The sequence below is a fragment of the Schistocerca cancellata genome, chromosome 6 (genome assembly GCF_023864275.1).
Source record: "Schistocerca cancellata isolate TAMUIC-IGC-003103 chromosome 6, iqSchCanc2.1, whole genome shotgun sequence".
Taxonomy (NCBI): Eukaryota; Metazoa; Arthropoda; class Insecta; order Orthoptera; family Acrididae; genus Schistocerca; species Schistocerca cancellata.
Window position 1 is genome coordinate 576,835,672 of NC_064631.1, and position 22,098 is coordinate 576,857,769.

General features: G+C 38.1%; 1 protein-coding gene across 6 annotated transcripts in view; it reads left to right on the plus strand.

The window, feature by feature from the left end:
• Positions 1 to 22,098, plus strand: part of LOC126190696 (putative methyltransferase DDB_G0268948) — a 125,323-nt gene that overhangs the window by 100,588 nt on the left and 2,637 nt on the right. For all 6 annotated transcript variants that reach the window (XM_049931158.1, XM_049931157.1, XM_049931154.1 and 3 more), the window contains exons 4-6: positions 11,720 to 11,930; positions 13,320 to 13,435; positions 13,510 to 13,650. In XM_049931158.1, the coding sequence (XP_049787115.1) occupies positions 11,720 to 11,930; positions 13,320 to 13,435; positions 13,510 to 13,650 (468 nt within the window). The remainder of the gene's footprint in view (positions 1 to 11,719; positions 11,931 to 13,319; positions 13,436 to 13,509; positions 13,651 to 22,098) is intronic.

Here is a 22,098-nt window from a genome sequence, read left to right on the forward strand (position 1 = left end):
GAGCAGTTGAATGGAATGGATAGTGTCTTGAAAGGAGGATATAAGATGAACATCAACAAAAGCAAAACGAGGATAATGGAATGTAGTCAAATTAAGTCAGGTGATGCTGAGGGAATTAGATTAGGAAATGAGACACTTAAAGTAGTAAGGGAGTTTTGCTATTTGGGGAGCAAAATAACTGATGATGGTCGAAGTAGAGAGAATATAAAATGGAGACTGGCAATGGCAAGGAAAGCGTTTCTGTAGAAGAGAAATTTGTTAACATTGAATGTAGTTTTAAGTGTCAGGAAGTCGTTTCTGAATGTATTTATATGGAGTGTAGCTATGTATGGAAGTGAAACATGGACGCTAAATAGTTTGGACAAGAAGAGAATAGAAGCGTTTAAAATGTGGTGCTACAGAAGAATGCTGAAGATTAGATGAGTAGATCACATAACTAATGAGGAGGTATTGAATAGAATTGGGGAGAAGAGGAGTTTGTGGTACAACTTGACTAGAAGAAGGGACCGGTTGGTAGGACATGTTATGAAGTATCAAGGGATCACAAATTTAGCATTGGAGGGCAGCGTGTAGGGTAAAAATTGTAGAGGGAGACCAAGAGATGAATACACTAAGCAGATTCAGAAGGATGTAGGTTGCAGTAGTTACTTGGAGATGAAGAAGCTTGCACAGGATAGAGTAGCATGGAGAGCTGCATCAAACCAGTCTCAGGACTGAAGACCACAACAACAACAACATCCTCTAGCATAATATTCAGTTGCGCCCTTCTTCCTCCTGCCCCCCTCCCCCCACCACCATCACCCACCCACTTTCGCAGTCTTGATGGTCTCACTCTCCACTATTCACTGTCTCTCAAGCCTCTCTGTTCTTTCTGAGCCCCTGTCTGTACTCCTGATCCCACCCCTAACCCTATCTGCCTATCTGCACACCCTTCCCCCATCCTAACGGATTGCTCCCCACTTTCACATTATTAGCAACATTAATGTTTGTATTTGTGTTTCAATTTTTTTTAAACTCTGGTTTTCTGAAAATTGGTTACTGTGGCTTCTACATATTTAGTTGCAAACATTCTGTAACTTGAAATGCCACATAATACAATTTCAACTATTTCTTGATTTCACACTATGTATGGATTGACTTTTCTTTGCTTTTCACTACAACCAAATCTTCAATGTGGTAAGTTACAAGTTTATTTGAAGTGTCATATTGCTTCTTCTGCTCAGCTGCCTTTTCCATCTGCTTCCTAGCAGTCATGTCTCTTTGCTGATGTCATCTCCTGTCCCGGGAGGTATTCAGTGCAGTCACCTCAAGCAGGGATATGCCTGTTGCAATACTCTTATTACTGTTCAGTTCATCTGCAAAATAAGGAAATTGTTCCACGCAACTGGCATACTTCGAACTTGTGTAAGACCAAAATAACTGAACAATTTTCCGCATGTAGTGCTGAGTTGGATTGTTAGCCAGGTGATGTACAGATATTTGTACATATTTGATGCCGTGTTTTGCTATAAATGCCTCCCATGTGGTTGAAATGAACTACGGTCCATTGTCAGATAAGATCCTAGCTAGCCTGGCAACATTGCAAATGTAATCGTTTTCAAGTTCATCAGTGGGGCAAGCAACTTGATATATTTTGGGAACACTTGTCCATTAAAATGACATACCAAAACTTTGGGAAGTAGTCCAAATAAATCCATGGCTAACAGTTCACTTGCCTTGTTGGGGGTGCTTGCTTCCCATTGAGTTCACTGTTATCAATTTGTATGACAAGTCTTTGAGTGGGTATTTGAAATCATCTACCCAACTAGGACTGTGTGATAATATCTCTACATAATTACACAACATGCTGTTTAGTTTGTCACATTGTGATAGATATGTTTTATTGATCCTCTTTATGCACACAAAGCTCCTCACATTCTTCATGCATAGTAATTATGTGGGCTACCTGTGCCTCACCTCTTAATACTTCTTTGGATTGTATTCATTTGTAGCTTCAACCACTGTCAAATTGGAAATATCTTTTTCTATATTTCAATGAAAATAATCAATTATTGATAAATAATGTAAATGGACAGATAAAAAATCTACTCACAAAGTGGCGGCAGGGGAAAACACACACACACACACACACACACACACACACACACACACACACACACACAAAGAGTTTAATACTTACAAGCTTTTGGAGCCAGTGGCTCCTTCTTCTTTCAGAAGAGTTGAAGGGAAGGAGGAGCAATGAAGGAAAAGGACTGGAGAGGTTTAGGGAAAGGGGTGCAGTTCAGAAAAGTCACCCAGAACCCCGTGTCAAGGGGAGACTTACCGGATGGGATGAGAAGAAAACAAGCTGTTACGTAAACACTGTTCGGCCTTTCACATCAGCATGACTGCCATCCAGTTATCAGTCAGGATGAATGGACATAGGCAGAGGGTGTATATAGGCAACACACAATATCCTGTTGCAGAGCATGCTGTACAACAAGACAATCGTGACCTTGGTGCCCGTTTCACATGTGCCATCTGGATTCTTCCCCCAGACACCAGTTTCTCAGAGTTCTGCAGGTCGAAGTTAGCACTACAACATGTCCTTGGTTCTCACACACACCTGGCCTTAATTTATGTTAATTCCTTCTGTCTCAGCATTTCTTCACAGTAACTACTCCTTTCTTCATTTTATTTTAGTTTTCTATATCTTTCATTTTCTGATTTGACTATTTTTTCCAGCTCCCCTCCCATCTCTGTTATATACAACACACTTAGTTTTTCACTCTTATTAACTCATGCACAATGTTTTAGTAGTAATCTCTGTCATGCATATTACCCTGCCATCCGTACTTAAGCTCTCAGGTTTTCAAATCTCATCCGGTGCAATCCCCAACAATCAGTCTTTCCTTCTCATACCGTCCAGTAATTCTCCCCTTGCCCAGGGTTCTGGGTGACTTTTTGGAACTGTAACTCTTTCCCTAAACCTCTACAGTCCTTTTCATTCACCCTCTTCCTTTCCCTTCAAGTCTTCTGCCAGCAGTCCCCAAAATCAGTCTTTCCTTCTTATTCCGTTGGCTAAATCTCCGGTGACCTGGGGTTCCCGGTGACTTTTATGAACTGCACCCCTTTCCCTAAACCTCTCCAGTCCTTTCCCTTCACTCCTGTTCCTTCCCCTTCAACTCTTCTGCCAGAAGAAGGAGTCACTGGCGTCAAAATATTGTAAAGTTTTGTGTGTTTGTTCCCCTGTCACTGCTTGGTGAGTAGATTTTTTATCTATCCTTTTTCTATATTTTGTATTTCTTTGATAGTGCATCAAAAATTGGTATATAAAATTATGTCATTCACTTGATGTGGGACAATTAGATAACCTGTATTAAAATCACAAACATCACTTTAATTCTAATAATGTCCCTCACTCGCATCTCCTGTTGCTGTATTTATCCCCCTCACACCATGAAACATCACAGGTTTTTGTTCCTTTATACTTCACATAAAGGATTCTGTTAAAGATAACACACAACTGCCAGAGTCCAGAAATGCCATATCTTTACCTCATTTATCTTAATTTTGATGAATGGTTGTACATTCCATAAATATCATTGCCTACAACAGTTTATGTATCTCTTCATCATCACAGAACAATTTATAGAAAATCTTGGTCCCTGCTTCACACTTATGTTGCTCCAACTTCCTTGCTACTCAGAACTCATTCTGCTCCCACCAAGCTGGGATAAGCAATTTGTTCATAGCCACATGACTTCAACCAACTGAATTCATGTTCTTCAATAACACAACCAGCTAGAATCTATGTTACAGTCCAAAGATGTGAGGGTCACTTCACTCCACAGAAACAAAAGTGCAAATACCTTCTTCTGTGGTGTCAAATGCAGGGGCTACAAAATCTGAATTAACATGAAATACATTATTTTCAAGTTCTGATCCTTACAGTGACCCACCATTAACTGTCCCTGTCACCTTTCCCATTAACTACATGCATTAACAGTCTCTGGCTGACATACGTGACTCTATCCTGTCAACTTCAAGCATCAATTCTGTAACCTGCCTTCCAATGGGTGTGCCTTCAGCTCCGCCACTTTTCATTGCACAGTGGACAATATCACTCACATTAACATTACCGTCAATACTGCATCCCATCTTTTTCAATGTCTCCTTAGACCTGATTTTTACATCAGTTAGTTTCATTCCCCTCTCTGCTTTAGGAAAACAAATTTCCACACTAATTGCTTCCATCCAGTTCTCACAAACATATTCTGAATTATTAAATAGCCCATCAGTCTGAGAAACATCTTTAAAATTACAACCATTTTGTACTGATTTCTTCACTCTCCAATGCACATGATTTATCCAGACTTCCCAGAATAGCTTGTTAGTCAAAATTGCGTCAATAGCATATGCCTGCGCTGGTTGCACACTTCTGCACTTATCCTTTTCATAATCCTTTTTCTCATTGGTTTATTAATCCATTTCAGTTCTAAAAATGCAGAAAATATTAGTTTTTCAACTGCCAGTGCCTGTGATTGTCATCATTTTCTTTCACACTTGTTTCCCAGACTGTTACTGTTACTGCCAGTAGACTATGTATTGAAATTCTCTCTCCTCCATGGAGAATTGGATGGGCTGTGTTCACAGCTATTGTGCACTGGAACTGCCTGATTATTCACACATCAGCACATGTCGTTCTCACTACACCCATTACTCTTATGTCTGCTCAGAGTATATATTTCTGTTAAGGCACCATGTTCATATGCATCTGATTTTCTTTTCCATACAAAATTATTTTATAGTGGCCTGACAATTCCTACATAAAGCCCCATTTAAGAGCTAATTTTGCAGGTGAGTCTGCCTCACATCATCTTAAAACTTAAGTTTAAAACACCTCATATAAGCCTTATCATCTATAAATTTGTCAGCATTCTAGTTTACCCACAACAAAGTAATGCCATGTTAAATTTATCAGCATTCTCATTTGCCCATGACAAAGCAATGTCATGCAGGGACCACTTCATTTATCTTATTTTTGCTGCAGCAGACATCTCTGCAGCAAAATTATCATTACAAGCAGCAAGATGATATCTATCCTGTTACATATTTGCCATTCTCGAGCGGACAAAACATAGTACCAAGAAAGTTATCACCTGACTCAATTGTCCTGACTGACTGCATTATATTTAATAATGGATGAGTTGCTTCACTCTCATATGTCATTACTAAGAACTGCTCAGCTCCTCTGACCCACAAACACTTACTTAGTAATTGCACCCCCACAATCTCTGCCTGTAGGCAGCTCTGGAAACCAAGTTACAAATACATTTATGCTATCAGTGTAATATTTATCTGTTCTGTCATCTGGGCTATCTCTGAAATGTGGAACTGCTGCTGGCTGGATGTCAGCTGCTTCTGTCACACTCTTCAGTGTCTTTGTATCACTCAAACACATCATACCTGACTTCCGGCATTCACTACACAATTGCTACACAATATGCTACCACTCATAAGCCCCCATGCAAGAGACTTCAACTTAACCTGTGGTGGAGCACTGTGAGATAACCTTACCTCAGCCCAGAGACTCCCCAAATGGAAGCTAAACCCTTTCTGTGAAACATTTAAAGGCCTATGACATCAGTGTTCTCAAATCAGTATACGTAACAAATATGAATGTGTTTTGACTGTGCATGGCGTGATATAGCTCTACAACCCACTATTGCAGCCCTGTGGTGACTATACGATATGGTAGCCCTCCACCTCCTATTCGTGAAGAAGGTTTCAGATAGCAACTGCAATGTTATGAGTTTCAAAAGGGCACATTTCACCAAAAAGGCTTCTTGTGGGAAGGCAATGCAACAGTCAGGAGTCGAGTGCTGGAGTGGCCAAGACTGGCCAGGACCTTGTAGAATATTCCAGTAAATTATAGAATCTTCCAGAACGTTTGAGAATGTTCCAGAATCTTCCAGAAGGTTCAAGAATGTTCCAGAAAGTTATAGAATCTTCAACAAGGTTCAGGAATGTTCTGGAATTCTCCTGAATGTTTAAGAATGTTCTTGAATATTCTTGATGTTCTATAAAGAAAAGAGTAAGTAAGTGACAGAGTACTTTATTCCAAATTAGGATTTTATTGAATACCTAAGAGTATGTTTTAGTATTCAAGTGTATTTTTGCTTGTGAAATAGAGTCTTTTTGAGTATTCAAGAGTATTTTTATTGTGAAATATTAACATTCTTAAGATTTCTTTGAATATTCACATGTACAATGTTCTCGGGTATTCTTGAGTGATCTGGTATGTTTTCAGAAAACAAATTAAACTAAAGACCAAGCAAAGGATCTTGTTCAGACTGGTAGAACTTTATTGGGGTTTGGACTAGTCAATAAGCCCTAAGACAGAGTGTGGTTCTGCAGTCTTAGTGATGGGTCTTGCACTGCTGTACATATGCCTTAATAACAGCACCAGCCACCATAAGTAGGTTTCATCAGGCAAGCACTAATTACATACACAGAGTTTGGCATTTATTGCATAAATAAGTTAAAAATGTATGGTAATTTAGTGTAAAATGCCAATAACCAAGTCCTGGCTATGTATTAATTCATCAGTGATGTTAATTCACCATCTGCAAAAGTGCATCATGAAATAGAACTATCATTCAGTCAGCAAGACCCTCAGCATATTTGGAGAGGGACTGCTCATCACAGTGGATGTGACAACTGTGGATGGCTAGGTGTGTGGAATGGTTGCAGCAGTTGAAATAGATGTATTGTTGGTGCCTAGTAGGTTTGATGTGAATAGAGAAACTGCTGGAACACTCCATGAGTGGAGGTCATTAGAAGGAAAGTAAATTGTTGCGCTGATGAGTATCAGGTGAAGCAAACGTTTAAATATGTGTTGAAGTTCTCAAGGAATGTGGGTAGGATGTCCTCACATTCAGTCTGGATCATGAAGATGCCATTAGTGAATTGGAACCAGGTGAGGGGTTTTGCTTAGGATTCTGGGTTGCTAGGAAGGATCCCTCTGGATGGCCCACGAATTGACCGGCATAGGTCGGTACCATGAGAGTGCCCATAGTTCTACCACAGACTTGTTTATAGGTTATACCTTCAAAGTAAAAGTAATAACGAGTGAGGATATAGTTGGTCATGGTGGCAGGGAGGAAGTTGTGGGTTTGAAGTCAGTCTGCCACTGAGAAAGGTACTGTTCTATGATGACAAGTTCATGGGCATTGGAGATGTTGGTATAGAGGGAAGTGACAGTGACAGTGATGAGCAGGGTGTTGGGTGGTAAAGGGAAAGCAACTGTGGAGAATTGCTGGAGGAAATGTTTAAGGCATTTTCTATAAAAAGCTAGGTTACAGGTAATACGCTGAAGATGTTTGACAACAAGGGTGGCGCAGTATCCATCCAATGGGGTGTCCTGAGTGGTTGGTATTATATATTTTAGGAATCATGTAGAAGGAAGGAGTCCAGGGAGTGGTGAGTCAAACTTCCTTCTCACACCCAGCACTTTTTATGATTTAAGCAATGTCTTGGTCTTACATTTCCAGAAAAAAAAAACTTTTATGACTTTAGAGATAATGGCCTTAATCTATTAAAATCTTATTTACAGAAATGTAAGCAGTTTGTCTGTGTTGTCAAAGAAGAATCCAGTGTAGTATATGTTAAAGTAAATATTCCACAGGGATCTTTGCTGGGCACGTTTTTGTTTCTTATAGTGATTAATAACCTGCCCTTGCTGTTGTCATGCCCCTCTAGTGGTGTGTCTCCATTTATTTCAAATTAACATTTCAGTGCATGGTGGATAGGAATTATTAACTCACATCTACATATTTAATAATAATGATTTTAAAAAAATGAAAAAAAGACATCTAAATGTTCATCATGTAGCCACATGTACAAATTAATTTGTTATGTGAATGTTAGATGACTAGTTCCACATCGTTGTTGTTGTTGTTGTGGTCTTCAGTCCTGAGACTGGTTTGATGCAGCTCTCCATGCTACTCTATCCTGTGCAAGCTTCTTCATCTCCCAGTACTTACTGCAACCTACATCCTTCTGAATCTGCTTAGTGTATTCATCTCTTGGTCTCCCTCTACAATTTTTACCCTCCACGCTGCACTCCAATGCTAAATTTGTAATCCCTTGATGCCTCAGAACATGTCTTACCAACCGGTCCCTTCTTCTTGTCAATTTGTGCCACAAACTCCTCTTCTCCCCAACTCTATTCAATACCTCCTCATTAGTTATGTGATCTAGTCATCTAATCATCAGCATTCTTCTGTAGCACCACAATTCAAAAGCTTCTATTCTCTTCTTGTCCAAACTATTTATCGTCCATGTTTCACTTCCATACATGGCTACACTCCATACAAATACTTTCAGAAACGACTTCCTGACACTTAAAACTATACACGATGTTAACAAATTTCTCTTCTTCAGAAATGCTTTCCTTGCCATTGCCAGTCTCCATTTTATATCCTCTCTACTTCGACCATCATCAGTTATTTAGCTCCTCCCCAAATAGCAAAACTCCTTTACTACTTTAAGTTTCTCATTTCCTAATCTAATTCCCTCAGCATCACCCGACTTAATTCAACTACATTCCATTATCCTTGTTTTGCTTTTGTTGATGTTCATCTTATATCCTCCTTTCAAGACACTGTCCATTCCATTCAACTGCTCTTCCAAGTTCTTTGCTGTCTCTGACAGAATTACAATGTCATCAGTGAACCTCAAAGTTTTTATTTCTTCTCCATGGATTTTAATACCTAATCCGAATTTTTCTTTTGTTTCCTTTACTGCTTGCTCAATATACAGATTGAATAACATTGGGGAGAGGCTACAACCCTGTCTCACTCCCTTCCCAACTGCTGCTTCCCTTTCATGCCCCTCGACTCTTATAACTGCCATCTGGTTGCTGCACAAATTGTAAATAGCCTTTCGCTCGCTGTATTTTACCCCTGCCACCTTCAGAATTTGAAAGAGAGTATTCCAGTCAACATTGTCTAAAGCTTTCTCTAAGTCTACAAATGCTAGACCGTAGGTTTGCCTTTCCTTAATCTATTTTCTAAGATAAGTCGTAGGGTCAGTATTGCCTCACATGTTCCAACACTTCTACGGATTCCAAACTGATCTTCGCTGAGATCGGCTTCTACCAGTTTTTCCATTCATCTGTAAAGAATTCGTGTTAGTATTTTGCAGCTGTGACTTATTAAACTGATATTCATACAAGTGGCTCTCTTTTCTCCAAAGATCTCATTAATTTTTCTGTAGGCAGTATCTATCTCACCCCTAGTGAGATAAGCCTCTTCATCCTTACATTTGTCCTCTAGCCATCCCTGCTTAGCCATTTTGCACTTCCTGTTGATCTGATTTTTGAGACGTTTGTATTCCTTTTTGCCTGCTTCATTTACTGCATTTTTATGTTTCCTCTTTTCATCAATTAAATTCAGTATTTCTTCTGTTACCCAAGGATTTCTACTAGCCCTCGTCTTTTTACCTACTTGATCCTCTGCTGCCTTCACTACTTCATCCCTCAGAGCTACCCATTCTTCTTCTATTGTATTTCTTTCCCCCTTTCCTGTAAATTGTTTCCTTGTGCTCTCCCTGAAACTTTGTACAACCTCTGGTTGAGTCAGTTTATCCAGGTCCCATCTCCTTAAATTCCCACCTTTTTGCAGTTTCTTCAGTTTTAATCTACAGTTCATAACCAATAGATTGTAGTCAGAGTCCATATCTGCCCCTGGAAATGTCTTACAATTTAAAACCTGGTTCCTAAATCACTGTCTTACCATTATATAATCTATCTGATACCTTCTAGTATTTCCAGGAGTCTTTCATGTATACAACCTTCTTTTATGATTCCTGAACCACGTGTTAGCTATGATTAAGTTATGCTCTGTGCAGAATTCTACTAGGCGGCTTCCTCTTTCATTTCTTACCCCCAATCCATATTCACCTACTATGTTTCCTTCTCTCCCTTTTTCTACTCTGAATTCTAGTCACCCATGAGTATTAAATTTTCGTCTCACTTTACTACCTGAATAATTTCTTTAATCTCATCATACATTTTATCAATTTCTTCATCATCTGCAGAGCTAGTTGGCATATAAACTTGTACTACTGTAGTAGGCGTGGGCCTCGTTTCTATCTTGGCCACAATAATGTGTTCACTAAGATGTTTGTAGTAGCTTACCCGCACTCCTATTTTCCTATTCATTATTAAACCTACTCCTGCATTACCCATATTTGATTTTGTGTTTATAACCCTGTATTCACCTGACCAAAAGTCTTGTTCCTCCTGCCACCGAACTTCACTAATTCCCACTATATCTAATTTTAACCTATCCATTTCCCTTTTTAAATTTTCTAACTTACCTGCCCAATTAAGGGATCTGACATTCCGTGGTCCGATCTGTAGCATGCCAGTTTTCGTTCTCCTGATAACGACGTCCTCTTGAGTAGTCCCCACCCGGAGATCCGAATGGGGGACTATTTTACCTCCGGAATATTTTACCCAAGAGAATGCCATCATCATTTAACCATACAGTAAAGCTGCATGCCCTCGCGAAAAATTACGGCTGTAGTTTCCCCTTGCTTTCAGCCATTCGCAGTACCAGCACGGCAAGGCCGTTTTGGTTAGTGTTACAAGGTCAGATCAGTCAATCATCCAGAGTGTTGCCCCTGCAACTACTGAAAAGGCTGCTGCTCCTCTTCAGGAATCACATGTTTGTCTGGCCTCTCAACAGATACCCCTCTGTTGTGGTTGCACCTACAGTACGGCCATCTGTATCGCTGAGGCACGTAAGCCTCCCCACCAACGGCAAGGTCCATGGTTCATAGACATCATTGTAACTAGTTCTGCAAATGATCCATGCAACATGAAACTAGCTAACTAACTACATAACTCTTAATGTCACAATAACCTCTGCATATAAACATTACAAATTTTTAACATTTTCAGTTCTTTTAAAAACATTTAAAATTATTCCTTTCTTCCTATAAGTGGTTTCAGGAGTACATATTTGGTTAAAAATTAAAATTGTATCCACTACACTATTGTATTGGCAGCAGCCACAGACACTGGCACAACAGACAGGAAAACAGGATACATGAACACATATTGAACACTGATGGTGTGTGTCAAGTACATTCAGCAATAGTTGCTAAGTTGACCTCGTGTATGAAAGTCAGTTGTACTAAGCACAGACAGTTTGAATGTATATTGTAAGAATAGAACAAAACTTTTATATATTTCACTGGAATTATTTTACAATTGTGTGATAAAGACACAAGTATGTCATAGTCATTGTAATGAACTTCTGTGACCTTTACATATGGGATGCTAGAGAAATTCTGTATATTTCAATGTTTTATATTTATACTTTCACGAATGATGTATTTTTTGGACTAGGCAGTGTTTCAATAATAAATGGACTCATTCTCATTCCAAACTAGTTACCATTAAAGAATATATTTGCAACTGTGACAGGAAACTAAACAAAAAATGAAGTTGGCAGTCCTTTATGCCAACACAATGTTCGAGTTAGACAAATAAAATTATAATTATAATTGTTATTTACTCCTGAAGTTTATTTTGATAGTACACAGCGTTTCAATTTTCACTTCGGTTTTATGTTGCTGTAACCATTGTAGAATTTTGAAAGATTGCTTGTCTTAGTATTTAAAAAGTTGAAAGAGTCATATTTTAAATTCCAATCCTTTTTTAAAGGGTGGGCTCAGCAGAGAAAATACTAAGTCCATCTGGTAGTGTTCAACTTGTAACAGCAGGGCAGTCATGTCACTGGTTTGATATGAAAAAGTTTTATGCTGAAGTGGAGAGGCTCTTGGTACCTGGAGGAGTTCTAGCTATATATGGCTACTTTTTGCCAAGGCCACATTTCCCAGGAAAGTCAGAAGACTTATGCAGTGTTGTAGACAAGGTGAGAATTCTGTTATTTAGTGTTTCTGTCCTCGGTGCACACTGCGCAGCAAAATGTATCAGTTTTTTGAAACCCTCTATTTGTCTCCCATTGGAATACATAAGTTTGAAATTTGGCTCAAAGGTGCCAATAACCTTCCCCTGTAAATGTGAAAAGCATAGTGCCCCGTGATGTCACCCTCAGGCTCATGACAGTTCAAACACAGCTCAGAAGGTCATGTGAGGTGTATTCTGGCCAATGCCCTGTGGATATGTCACATGATGGAAAGGTTGTTACACTGGCTCTTGCCCACATTTCACTGATTCTTGTGACACCTCTGCTACGTAGCTCAATACTGCGACACCCAGCTTTGAAATCAAATAGTTTTTGTATGGGTGGTGAGGAAAACATTTCACACACACCACCTCTCAGAACTGGCACAAAAGCCCTTAGGAGGTAGTGTAAAAGTCAGTAAAACCACCCCTTTCCCTGGGATGTTGATTCCCACACATTTTGCAGTTGAAAACGACAATTTGCAATGCATTGAGAAATGGGGCAACATTCTTGATAACTTTTAACTTTGTTGAGAGTGCCCCTCCCCCCACCCCCACCCCCACCCCCACCCCCACCCCCCTCCATGGACAATCCAACCCTGCTCTAAGGACAGCATGGGGTTATATTCCATTGAACATGATCTGACCTCTTGGAGTAAAGCGCAATTGCAACATCTGGTCTGGTATTCAGGATGGAACCAGTAGGTTCTGTTCATAACCATTTGATGAAATTTGAATGTGATCTGAAGCAGCAATGGTTGCTTATGCTTTTTTGGCCCTCCTGTTTCACACCATCCTGTCGCATGATCACAGAGGGGTGCAACATTGACAAATGAATGAATAAAATGGCAAATGCCCCCTCTAAGACACCACAGCTTGACAATACCATCTGTGCTAACCACACAGTTAAGCTGATCTTGTTAAAAATGTACCTGTCAAAAACTTTGACACTTATTTAACTGAGTGGTGCCTTGGAGTTGCTCTAGCTTCTGAGGACAGGCAACCCCATCTAAGGGTTATCGAAGGAGTTGCCTGCTAGTTCATTTAATCACATGACATCTCGCAAGGTATGACTTACTGCGACAAGAAATTACTCCCATTGAGCTAATTTCCTCTTTCCTGTGAATATTTTGATGAGGCTGTGACCATCTTACAATGAACTATATGAGAATGAGTCACAACATCCTACTGCATTATGTTTTATTTTTATCTTGACAATATTCAACTAATTACTAATTAGTGTGAGTATTTAGAGAATGATGATGTACTGAACTGCATGAGAACAATTCTCAATACCCTATTGCATTACATAAAATTTTATTTTGGTCAATGTGAATTAAACTCTTATAATTTTCAGTTTTACAGTGATGTTCTGGGGAAATATGTGCTTCCAGAGAGTAAGAAAGTATACATTGACAATTACAAAGGAGGTGATTTTATGCATTTTCCATTCACAAAACAACCAGTTATGAGGTGAATTTTTATCTAAGACTGTATGTGTTGTGTATAATATCCAACTGTTTTGTTGATGACCTCTTTTTACTTAGGGATGAATCTGTCACGACTGAAACTGATGCTACTGTTGCTGATCTTGTGGGATATATAAGCAGTTGGTCAGCATTTCAGAATTATGTGAAACTGGAAGGAAAGACCCAGGGAACAATGGTCCTTCAGAAATTTGAAAAAGAGTAAGTATTTAAATGTCGTAATGTCAATGTCTGTAAGTAAGTGAGCATAAACACGCATCCACACCTTGGTTTACAATGTCAGTTTGGTTTATAGGCATTATTATTCCATTTTCAACACCACTACTAAAAGTTGGAGATTAGTGATGCACACATATTTCCTGTTGCAGCTGTTATATATATTCAGAATTAATCTGAAGCTTTGTTACTGAATGTAACACTGAATTAACTTTTTTGACTGATTAGCACTCTGTGTGTACTGGAACAGGGCACAAATGTGGGCTGTGGTCTTACTAACTGCTCTATTGAGGTATGTCTCATACTCCAAACCCAAAGCATCAACCAGCCAATGCCTTTGTCCTAGCCTTTCTCCGAAGACACCCAAACAGGAAAGAAGTCAACAATCAATCGCAATTCGGTGTGTACTTGATTGTAGATGAATTCAGCTGCAGTATAGCTCTTGTCAGTGCATATGAAGTGAATCATGTAGACTTAGCAGGCTTGTAAGTGAACATCTAATAATACATGCATTTAGTAGCCTCTGGAGTTTATATGACTCACATCATATGCACTGATAACAGCACCTGATAGCTGAAATCTAGATCTGCAATCAGGTGCACATTGAATTGTGATTGATTGCTGACTTCTTCCAGTCTGAATTACATCACAGCCACTGTGCGCAAAATTTCTGATGGACTCCAGCCTGATCCAAAGACACTCTCTTGAACACATATGGTTTTTCCTGAGTGGCTCTCTTGATAAGAGTGACGTGTCTAAAAGGAAAGGCTCTGGCCACAAGTCCTAGTCTAGTTAACAGTTTTGAATTGCTGGAGTTTATTGCTACTTCAGTTAATGTTAATCAGAAAAGTATAAACTTAATTGTGACTGTTGTTGTTGTTGTTGACTTCAGTCCTGAGACTGGTTTGATGCAGCTCTCCATGCTACTCTATCCTGTGCAAGCTGGTACTTACTGCAACCTACATCCTTCTGAATCTGCTTAGTGTATTCATCTCTTGGTCTCCCTCTACGATTTTTACCCTCCAAGCTGCCCTCCAATGCTAAATTTGTGATCCCTTGATACTTCATAACATGTCCTACCAACCAGTCCCTTCTTCTAGTCAAGTTGTACCACAAACTCCTCTTCTCCCCAATTCTATTCAATACCTCCTCATTAGTTATGTGATCTACTCATCTAATCTTCAGCATTCTTCTGTAGCACCACATTTTAAACGCTTCTATTCTCTTCTTGTCCAAACCATTTAGCGTCCATGTTTCACTTCCATACATAGCTACACTCCATATAAATACATTCAGAAACGACTTCCTGACACTTAAAACTATATTCGATGTTAACAAATTTCTCTTCTTCAGAAACGCTTTCCTTGCCATTGCCAGTCTCCATTTTATATTCTCTCTACTTTGACCATCATCAGTTATTTTGCTTCCCAAATAGCAAAACTCCATTACTACTTTAAGTGTCTCATTTCCTAATCTAATTCCCTCAGCATCACCCGACTTAATTCAACAACATTCCATTATCCTCGTTTTGCTTTTGTTGATGTTCATCTTATATCCTCCTTTCAAGACACTGTCCATTCTGTTCAACTGCTTTTCCAAGTCCTTTGCTGTCTCTGACAGAATTACAATGTCATCGGCAAACCTCAATGTTTATATTTTTTCTCCATGGACTTTAATACCTACTCCAAATTTTTCTTTTGTTTCCTTTACTGCTTGCTCAATATACAGATTGAATAACATTAGGGAGAGGCTACAACCCTGTCTCACTCCCTTCCCAACTGCTGCTTCCCTTTCATGCCCCTTGACTCTTATAACTGCCATCTGGTTTCTGTACAAATTGTAAATATTCTTCTTGAAGTCTGAGGGAATTTCACCTGTCTCATGCATCTTGCTCACCAGATGGTAGAGTTTTGTCAGGACTGGCTCTCCTAAGGCCTTCAGTAGTTCCAATGGAATGTTGTCTACTCCCGGGGCTTTGTTTTGACTCAGGTCTTTCAGTGCTCTGTCAAACTCTTCCCGCAGTATCGTATCTCCCATTTCATCTTCATCTACATCCTTGTGACTAGATGGAAAAATTTGATTGGTATGCAAGCATTTGTGAGAGAAAAAAATCATAGTTCACTTCTGAGCTTGAGAACCCAGGGATACATAGACATATGAACCTGCAGTTATAGCAGCAATGCATTGAAGGTTTTTGTTCTTTTTCAGAGTAGAAAAGAAATTTACATGGATAGATTACAACACCCTTATAATGCTGTGGCATTTGTGATACAAAGGACTGAGAGGGTGATGAGGAAAGGAGGAGGACTCAGAAAAATACATCCTTTTCAATGATGCCCACATTATAGTAAGGCAGTTGGTCATGAACACAAAGATATCGATATGCATTTTAAATTGTCACAAACTCACAGCTTTGCATTATTTGGAAATGCTGTAGACAGTGGAACTGCAGAGACATAGAACAAAGAGGTAGAAAATAATAATACTCACAGAAAACAGAGAACTGAAACCATGAATTATTAATAATACTGAAATTTTATGATTAATAGCATAATACTTTGATACATATGACAAGATGTAAAATTTATAGTAATGGAAAATGCATAAAATAAAAATGTGTTAATTAATCTGATCGTAATCTACAGAAATGAAGAAAAATTCATAGAAAGTGTTATCTTTGCAGTGATAAATCTGAGGGGCAGAGAAGGGGTTCATTGATGTATTTCCATAAGGTTGGATCATATGTCTGCTACTGTTCACACTTGTAAATTATGCTCCATTTAATGTACTACAAGCAGAATCTGCATACAGATGGCAGAGGTAGTATAACTAGTCATAACAGTTACATCATCAAAACAATAACATTTTTTAAAGACTTATGAAGTAGTTTTCTGCAAATTGTCCCTGCCTTTACTGTAAGGAATCATACTCAGTTTCCTACATAAATGGCTGCATCAGAAATTATACATCTATCAAAATGACAGTGAAAAAATTGTTGAGCAACAACAAAAATTCATGTCATTCTTTAACATTATACATGTTACAAGTTTGTAAATGAAATCCATCATGGAAAAGAAAGAGTTTTCACTTTTTTTGCGTTTTAAATGTGAGAAAGATTCAGTGACATTATCAAAATTCATGAGAGGGTTTTTTACACCTCTTGAGTTCTGAAATAGTGTCAGGAGATGATGCTACCCTAGCTGCACTAAGTCTTTGAAGATCCTTAAATATTAGTGTGCTGTCCAAAATTCGGATAATCTGCTGTGACTTAGCTATAAAACCAATAGGCAATGGTTTGTCTGGCCATGATGCTCAAATGTCAACAGTAAAATATGCTGAGCAGTTAGGTGCAGATCATAGAAGTAAACTATTGTATTTTAGAATCATAAAAAATGACTTAATAATTGAGTTTAGAGAGAAATTACAGAAAGACAACTGGGGAGAAATTTATGAAGCAGACAGTGTAGATGGAAAATTTAACTCTTCCTTAAACATTCTTCTACATCACTCCCTAATTAAGATGACAAAATACCTTCAATGTTTGAAACTCTGCTACATCCATCATTGTAAAATCCTGAACTGTGTTATGCTCCAAAAATTAAACACTTTAAGAATGAAATGAAAATGCTTTGTAATGGAAAACAAACAAAAATGGTAATCCAAATGAAACTGAGCTCTCAGAAAATAGCTCAAGCAGGATTGGTGATATGTTGAATGATTAGTTCCTCACAGTAGCAGCAAACGTTGCACCTACTAGTAAACAAACATTTATAGCTTCCATGCATTACTTGTGCAATCACTTGCATGCACCACCAACAGACTTTTGTTTCAAAAGTACAAACCATAAGCAGATTACAAAATTCATTAAGCCACTAGAAAGTAGTAATTTTGGTCGATTGATTGCACTTCTGGCTGAATCCTCAGATCTTGCATTGATTTGATTTGTTACTATTAAGTTATCTTTGTAATAACATGGGTATATTTCTTGACAGACATAAGTATACCATAGTAACACACATCTATAAAACTCTAGTTAAAGATCCAGTTCACTCCTGCCAATCTTTTCCAACTTCTTTTTTTATAAAGTGACATATGATAGATTACTGGGCATTTAAATAAGTAGTACTTGTTAAGTGCTTCTCATTTAGGCTTTCTGAAATGATTCACCACAGAGAAAGGAATACAAGACCTCAAAAGTGAAGTCCTTGTGGAACAAAATGAGAAAAATTATGATGTTGGTAAATTTTGTAACCTTGCCAAATCCTCTGATTGTGCTGATCACAAAATTCTACTTGTCAATCTAAAGGATTATGGCATTAATGACATCCCTCTGTCATGGATTCAGTATTATCTCCATAATGGAAAACAGAGGGTCTCACTGACTGTGTCATGTCATAGCAGTGGAACTAACCTTAAAATGGGGGAACCTAGCAAATGATGTCCCACAAGATTGGCACTGAGCTCTCTCCTGTTTTTAACCTACAGGATGATCTTTCAATTACTTTTAAAGAGTGATTCAAAAACTATAATGTTTACTGATGACAAGCTCAACCTTAGCAGGCACAGCTCAGATAAAAGCTGAACAAGCCTGCAAGTGGTTCAGAGCAAGGATTCACCTTGCCTATTGCAGCAAAACACATGCCATGACATCCAAAGTGAATAAATTCACACCTATTTCTCATGACACATAGCATCTCATTGAGCAGCCTACACTGATGCATTTGTCTGTTAGGTGGTGCAGTATTTTCTGCTGTGCTGATGTTTGCTTAATGCAGACTGGATTTTTCACAATGCTGCTGTACAGCTGCCATGTTTCATAGAGCATATGTTCATGATGTCCACAGAGAAACTAATTCTTTCTCAAGCTGTTTTGAGGAAACTGTTTGGTTAAAAAAAGGTGATTTCACATCTTGCAGTCTTCCATCCTCACATACTAAAATTATTTTTAAAGTTGAAAGTAGTCATATCTAGTTCCAGTAAAAACTAAATGGGTTTTATGTAGTAGACGTATGTTACCCCATGCAGCACTGAAAGCTGCAGATATAGACTATCGCATATTTACTTTTGCGATAGATATTTCATATTTTTGTCAGCAGTGAGAAATTTTTATTCACAAGACAATACCTACAAGGTTTTATTTGCAATAATATGTTAAAATCAAATTAAAGTAAGAATAAGTGCAAACATGTCTAATAATGTTCAGTATTTAATGTGACAGGAATGAGTGGCTTTCTTTCTTTGAGTGATATTAATAGACAGGGACAAGTACAACTTTTTCTTTTATTGAATTTATTTATGCGAAATAAATTCAACTTTGGACTTAGTGATGAGTGAGAAATTTGAGGTGTCACAAGGTAATGACCAGTGATTCAGGATAATTCATATTCTATTTTTCAGTGTGATTAATGGTATTTTAAATCAAAGAAAATGATGAAAGGCCATTCTGAATTAAATATAAAAGTGTTTTTGATCCAGATGAACCTGAACACATGCCTTTAGTAATGGTAGCTTTTTAAAGGTATGTCATGCCCCTACCTACTTGTTTTTCTGCATATGTCTTTAACTTTAATTGATAAATTTTTTAGCTTACCCCAGCTGTTTTTCATATGAGGCATAAACATCTTTCCTATGAGTGATTACATCTTTCTACTTCTTCTTCTTCTACTACTACTACTACTACTACTATTACTACTACTACTATTACAATTAATAATGTTATTTCTTCCATCCATAGAGTATTTCATTCCTAGCATTTCAATTTTTCTCCTCAGCTGTAGGCCTATGTGTTTTTGTGGACATCTAGGATCTTGAAATGTTGAGTCAGCATATTTTTCTGTCTTCAGCGTGTTCACTACTATATTTATTTTCACTTACTGTCGCTTCTCAGGAATCAGTAGTACTGGCATTTTTCACCGTGACAAAGACGCCTTACAGTGACTCCGGAATTGGTATATTCCACACTTTTTTTCCACTGTGATTCCAATAGAAATAATGATCTGAACTCAATATATAGAAATATTTGTCACGATGCTTATTTTAATGTCTCCTGACAAAATTGTACTTTACTATAATTATTTTGAACTCATATTATTCTTATGTATGTAAAAAAAAAATCATCTTTAACACTTTCAGGACTGAGCAGCCAGTGTGTAGCTCAGTTGACAGACAGTTTTAGTTTTTGGGAATTTTGTGTGACAGGTTCTAATGCACAGAATATTAGTCAGCTGTATTTCATTTGAAAGAGGGGTCTTTTCTCTATGACCTGCTGCAAAGAAACATAGACTTACATCTGTGTCCATTTTATTACATGGGAATGAAAAGGTTGTTTCTGCAGCAACAAAACGGTTTTTGGCTTTCGTTTTCTAAATGGAGATAGAATTTGTTGGTCCTAAAAGTAAAACTTTTTGATTGTGTAGTTTTTTTATTGAAAATCACCTAGTTTCATTTGAAAAATTTTGGAGCATTTTGGGGGAAAAAAAAGAGTTCTGCATTACATTCTTCCCATAGTGCCTGGTATCTTTTCTTGCTATTTTCTCAGATTTTGCCTTGCTTTGTTCTGGATGAGCCATACTTCTTCTCAGAATACATATTGACATTTCTGTAGGCAAAATCAATTTAGGGTAATGTTTTTCACTAAGTTTGTACGCAAGTGAGCTATTGTGAGTCCCAAGTTGATTCAGCCACGGCTCCTGTGTTCATCAAAGACAGTGCCAGTTCAGCGACAAATTCAACAAGATGCTTACTTGTAGGCCTCAACTTGTTATATAAAACATACAAATTTACAATCCACCCTGATGAAAAAAGTATTTCTGCCACCATTTTATTTGCTTCGCCTCAAAATGGTAGTAGCCCTTTAGCTGGTAGGTAGCTGTGGTCCATACCAGCCTTGTTTTTACTATAATCCAAAATTCAGGGAAATTTCATCTCCTCCATCTTCCCTAATTTTGTTCTGACACTGACATTTGATGCAGTCATTTTGAATTTTGTTGTCAAAGGAATACATTCCTAGTGTTCTCCTGATCCACAAACAGCAAATAGTTTCATAAGTGAAATGAAAGACTTTTTTTTCCAACTTCTGTGCAATTGATTGTTAACAAGCCTTTTTTCTATTTTTCAGTTGTAAGGCCATCTAAAAGAAATAAAAATTGGGTAGCTGACAACAATTGATGCCATTTGTACAGTGTTTGATATCTTGAGGCATGGCATGTGGCAATAAAGGGGAATGTGAACAACACAAAGAAAGTTACACACAGTGTTTTCTGTATTTGTTTTCCACAAATATGAGTGCAACGAGATGCCATTTGTGTCTTTTCATGGTAGTAGAAGCATCATAACATATTTTTATACAGAGGTCAGATGTAAGAAAAAAGTTGGAATACATTTACAAAGCTGAAAAGCAGCTGACCTACATTACTCATCTTCTTTCAGTATAATGTGTGCAATATAGGAGCTATGTCACTTATTTCCAAAGTGTTAACTCAATTTTTCATATATAGGTAATGGAAGTGTGCGTTTAAATCCCCCATTACTATCATATTCTTCCTTCCCATCTGCTTCTGCATTTCCTTTTCAAACTCTTTCTTCTCCTCAGAAGTGCAACCCACCTGTGGTGCATACACTTGTATGACCTCTGTGGTTGTCCCCTTGAGTGATATTTTGGTCTTCATCATCCTCTCACTTATTCTCTTCATTTCCTCTTTTAATCCATCTCTTACTACTATTCCGACTCCATTTCTCCTTCCCTCCTCATTTCCACTCCAGTACAGTTGGTAGTCTTTTCTCAGTTCTCTCCTTCTTTCTCCTTTCTATCTCATTTCAGCTAACCCAAATAGGTCTAACTTCCTTCTTTCCATCATGTCCACCATTCCTCCACATTTCCAGTCAATGTTTGTGTATTTAATGTTCCAAATCTTAGTCCTTGTTTATAGCCAGTTAGTCGTTAATTAAATCTGTCCTTTCTGAGGCCCATTCTATTTTTGAAAGCAGAAATCATAATCCACAACTGGCTAAGAGAAGACAAGGCTGCAAAAGTGTGCTTGGACCAGGGGATTGGTGCTGCTGAAATGAGGAAGGTGAAAGACTATTGGAGTTCTGTTAAAGGAATGGCTTGCTTGGTTGGGAACTCTTGGTTCAGGAAAAGAGAGAGCCACAAGATTACCTGGTACAGTCAAGACTTAAAGAGGAAGTCGATAGTTGACTGCGTCCTGTGTGATAGTGAGATGAATAGGAACATCATTGACATTAAGGTTTCACTATCAGAGTCCTTGGATAGCGACCACCATTTGCTGGTAATGAACCTGAGAGGGACTAAGGATAATAAAGGGACAGAAAACCAGGAAAGATGTATAAGGGCATATAAGTTGAAGGAGGAAGAAAGCAGGCTATATTACCTACAAGTAGTAAAGGAAAGCATCCCAAAGGATGAACCAAAAA